This window comes from Octopus sinensis, unplaced genomic scaffold (assembly GCF_006345805.1).
Source record: "Octopus sinensis unplaced genomic scaffold, ASM634580v1 Contig18910, whole genome shotgun sequence".
Taxonomy (NCBI): domain Eukaryota; kingdom Metazoa; phylum Mollusca; class Cephalopoda; order Octopoda; family Octopodidae; genus Octopus; species Octopus sinensis.
The window spans coordinates 81,617-86,474 of record NW_021836128.1 but is presented as its reverse complement, the minus strand read 5'-3'; the positions used below and the strand labels follow the sequence as shown (position 1 = coordinate 86,474).

At 39.3% G+C, this 4,858-nt stretch overlaps 1 protein-coding gene across 1 annotated transcript; it reads left to right on the top strand.

Moving 5' to 3' along the window:
* Nucleotides 1-576: 576 nt before the first annotated feature.
* On the top strand, nucleotides 577-2,849 carry LOC115231844 (histone H4-like). Its single transcript, XM_029801763.1, has 2 exons — nucleotides 577-856; nucleotides 2,725-2,849. The coding sequence occupies exons 1-2, from the start codon at nucleotides 577-579 to the stop codon at nucleotides 2,847-2,849; spliced, it is 405 nt and encodes a 134-aa protein (XP_029657623.1).
* The last annotated feature ends 2,009 nt before the right edge of the window (nucleotides 2,850-4,858 follow it).

Here is a 4,858-nt window from a genome sequence, read left to right as displayed (position 1 = left end):
ATATTTTAATAAATTTATTAACATCAAGTTCGTTAACATCAAGTTCGCTACTGAGGCAAGTTTATGGCCGCCTTCGCCAAACATATTAGATTTAGAGAGCTCTGCTTTGAAAGCAGCAGCGTCCTCGGGCGATCGGAATTTTAGAATAAATGTGCCGGACTTCTGAAGAGTTATCCGGGCTTTGGAAGGAGTTGGCGACTTGGAAAGGAGGTTAAACCTCTTAATCTTTCCAAGTGCCGGGTTTTCGATGCTCAGAGTATATGTGAGGCTTGAGCTGTTAGGCTCTGTTGTTGTCTGATGGCATTGGGTCTCACTGTGTTTTTGAAGCACAGTAGACTTCGGAGGTTCTATCGGATCTTCAGCTTTGATTGGTTCGCAAAAAGGCTGTGGCTTTACCGCTGTTCGTTTTTGAACTTTGGAGCAAGCTTTTACAGATGAAAGATTTTGATTTTTCTTAAAATTTTGTTGAAAATTTTTTTTGGAATGATACTTTTTTGCATTAGTCGAAAAAAATTTCGCAATGATACTTTTTTTGCATAGGTTGAAAACAGTGTTGGATTTAGAGAATTTTTCCTAATGTCTGGACGTGGTAAAGGTGGCAAAGGAGGAAAGAGTGGTGCAAAACGATTTCGAAAGATATTAATTGACAATATACAAGGAATTACTAAGCCAGCAATAAGAAGACTATGTCGAAGAGGAGGTGTTCGAAGAATTTCTGGAAAAATTTACGAGGAGACACGTTCTGTCCTTAAAATTTTTATTGAGCAAACTGTTCGTGATTGTATTTCTTACACTGAACATGCCAAAAGAAAAACTGTTATCGCAATGGACGTTGTTAATGCCTTGAAACGTCAAGGTAGGACAATTTACGGATTTGGTGGATAAATTTTTTTTCTCTATTAATTTTACTAATTAAATTAATTAGTGATAATTTAGTTAGTATTATGCCTGGCGGATTGCCAAACTGTTTTTCCGGATAATGGCGATCGAGAACCGTTGAATTAGCCAGACCGCCTCCCGATTAGCCAGTCCGTGGATAAATTATACATAATCCGCGAGTTATGCTGGGGGGTGGATACGGGTAGTCCACTGCAATGTCCCGTCAAATTACACGTTTAGAAGAACGGATTTCCACGAGTTGGTAGGCCAAGGGGTTGGTGGTCGGGTCAAACCCAATCTTCACCCAGAGAGTCCTCCAAGGGCCATTCCGATATGTGTAGGCGAACACTGAGATGTATCTCTGGAAAATGTGGATCTTGATGACTCCCCGTGCCATAATCTCCGACGATGACCAAATCACTTTTTATTCAAAGCACCGAAATGAGCTCTAACAATCCACCTTTTTGAATTCTCTGTACAAATGTGACAGTTTAGTCTTGAAATTGTTGCAAATCTGTTGGTTGAGGGCTTGTTTAGGCACTTTATCCCCGAAATAGAAGATGTACTTGGAGGGCGTGGAGTACTCTGCTAAGTCAGTCATATCTTCACTCATAGTTTGGAGGGAGGAGTATCCTTTGGAGGGAGGTAACTAAAGTCGGCCAATCCTTCGAAACAAAAGAAATTCCGTGATTTCCCCACACATTCCACGGAAATGCAATCTCCACGTGAGGAGGCACGGAAAACGAAAACGTGGCGTTCCTTTTTTGTCCCGACTACTGGTTTGGAATACACGTCGTGGGGACGGAAGTTGAGTGTTGGGTAGACCTCCGAATGGGTCAATGCCTTACGTGTATTACAATTAGTTACTTTTGTTAGGGTCTCAGTCCCCCCAACATTCCGATTGCTTTGTCGGGAGACTTGACTATTGTGTGGCTGGCCCAAGCGAGACGTTAACATGTTGTTGGTGAAAGATTTACTATAGTCCCAATAGATATTTTATCTGCTATTAATCTCCTTTGTCCTGGGTTCGATTCCCAGGGGCTGTCTGTGCCGGAAGCTCCGATTGGGTTTGACGAGTGACGGATTCCAAACATGTATGGACTCCCGGATGGAATGTCACGAGCTTCCTAGTGTCGTTACAGCCGCACAACAACTAAAAAGAAAAATGATGAGACAAGGACCCAATAATTCAAAATTAGGTGGATTAATTGACTCTCTCGCTCCCTCATTAAAAAGTTCTCTTTGTGCGGCTGGCGCATGCGAAATCTGGTTTTGCGTTGCGCTTATTAGAAAAGCAATTATAGAATCTCGCCCTTTCTTCCCGATCTGTATTCTTCGTTAACTATGTCAGTTGAGTGAGATATATTTTCATAACCAGAGTATCATACTTTTCAATATTAGACATTAATTTATTTCAAATCAAAAAAGAAATAGTCATTGGCAGATAGCCAGAGTATTGCCTCTGACTATGGCTATAGATATTCTTTCGATTAAATACCGGTACTCATATTTACTTCAAATCAGCAGTCCATAAATTAACTTATTTTTTAATTAAAAAATCAAATGATTGAATATTAATTTAAAATAACATTCAATACAGCGAGAGTCTCAATCAACAGAATTAAATGAGTAAATTAAACGTCACATAGAATTGTTCATTGGATACTAGTGAAAACTTGTTGAAAGGATGGATTCTGTGGAATCAAAAGGTATATCTGAGTGTTTTAAAATTTTAAGGTGAATTATTAAACGATGCATTAATATCTAGTAAGTAGAATTATTTGCTAAAAAGCTTTTTTGAAAATTTCAAAAACTCTTAGGGATCTTTATTTAAATTAAAAAAAGGGTTCAATGAGGAATTACTCAACGAGAATGAAACAGCATACAAGTTAAGGAAAATTGAGAAGAATCTACTTGAGAACATTGAAAACAAATTCAATTTCAACAATTGTAGCATACCCTTGGAATAGGACATGTCATATAAAAACATTTTTCATTTACCGGAAAAGATGCATTAAAGTAATAATATTAATATATTGACTCTTTGACAATGCGAAAGTGGTTGATGAGTGTAAAATAAAAGACTGGACATGGCACAGTACTGCTAAATAAAGCAGAACATTATATTATTGACATGAAAAACTGAACGGATGCTTGCTTGTACTCATCAGAGTTGAATCTGAACATTAACCCTCGAATTATGATCGTCACAATTAAATCAAATGCCTGCCACTATACTAACACCATGACTTGGTAAGGGTGACACAATCCGGGAATAATTGGAGATTTCTGCGCGATCAGAACTAGCATAGGCAGTCTCAATGAGCATGGGGTTATCATCACACAGAAACCCAAAAAGAACAGCAAACACGTCAAAGAAGCTGTCTCACAAGTGGCCGGCCTTGTCAGTCATATCAACTACTGTGGCCTCCCCAAGCACTGGTCAGTCGGTATCATATCGACAATGGTCTATTTGTCAGAGGAATGAGTCACCTGGTCATTGGGGCCCATACCTTTTCCAGAAGGTGGATCAAGTGGGTGATCGGACGAACATAGATGGGAGAAGAGGACAGAGAATGACCCATTTTACGACAATACTCCGAGGAGATAATATTGCTGGTCAGACATAACAAGTCTGTGCTACGAGAAGGTCTCTCTTTTTCTCTATTTGTGCGAATACTCTGTCCCCGGTCTCGATCAGCTTAATGGCCTCCAATATATGCTCAACAGGGTCAGTCCCCTCAAACAACGCGACTTTGCACCGCCAAACAATATTCCCTGGGAATAAGGAAATATCAATTTATTCACCACTTCTTCAATTAAATTTTAAGTCTTACCAGAAGCAGTTTTATTTTTAAAGATTTGCAGACAACAAATTTGCTGTGGATGTCAATAATTGTCAGTATCCAATTACATCCATCGTTAAACTCTTTATATCTTCTAACATCAATAAGATCCGCCTGGAATCTTTCATTGGGTTTTCCTGCAATCACATGGTAATTAGAATCCAACACCTAGGTATATTTTTTTAAAAATACTTTCAATGGTAGGGCAAATTTACAAATTTCGCAGTCTTTTATAATTTGTTCGATGATTGGACGTTTTACAGTAAAATGAAATTCACTGCACTTTTTCTGAAGCTTTCGTATTCCCCAGTGGGATTCTTGGTGAATGGCGAATGCTAGTGTCCTCATCTCCATTTCATTGTCCAGACAAATGACCAATCTGTGTTTTTGGTTATTCTCGTCCTTTAGATAAAGACTATGAGTTAGAAGTCGCAAATATACCGATCATTAATAATGATAAATTGAGTCGCTTTTTTCATAAGTTTGTATTTTTCTGACTTGGATGTAGTCATCACTGGTTGTTGGAGTAGTACACTTCTCAGATTTTGGTATTCACTGTCGTTTTTCACGTAGCCTAAGAATTAAGACTATATGAGCTAACATCTTTTGAGAGAAACCATAATTTTTTTTCTAAAATGACGCTAAACTATTTCTTAAAATGAATTTTTTCCGGTTAAATTAAATATCAAACTAATCACCTGTCAAACTGATGGTCGCCAGCGTGGGATGGTCGCCAGCGTGGGTCGCGACATATTAGCCAATATGGCCTGTCGATTAACTACGAATTCTGTGACTAATCAGACCTGATGCACTCTTTTAGAAACGGACGCCTCATGGGAGAGTGTCTCGTTGATTTTAGCAAGTTGTTGGGGAGTCATGGACACTCCATTATACAAGCACGTGAAAATGGGCTACTCTTGAGGACAAACCATTACCTCCTCAGTCTTCCCACGACTGTCCTTCATGTTCGTCTCCATAATGCTTCGATAGAACAAACACAAATCACCCTTCGACCAGTCCGACGTCAAAAACAAGACCCCCGTCCGAAGCCTCCATAATGGCACGTTCTTCCTCAGTCACCCCGGCAGTGAAAACAACTCGGTCTCCCTCCAGCAATTAGTCGAGGAGGCTAC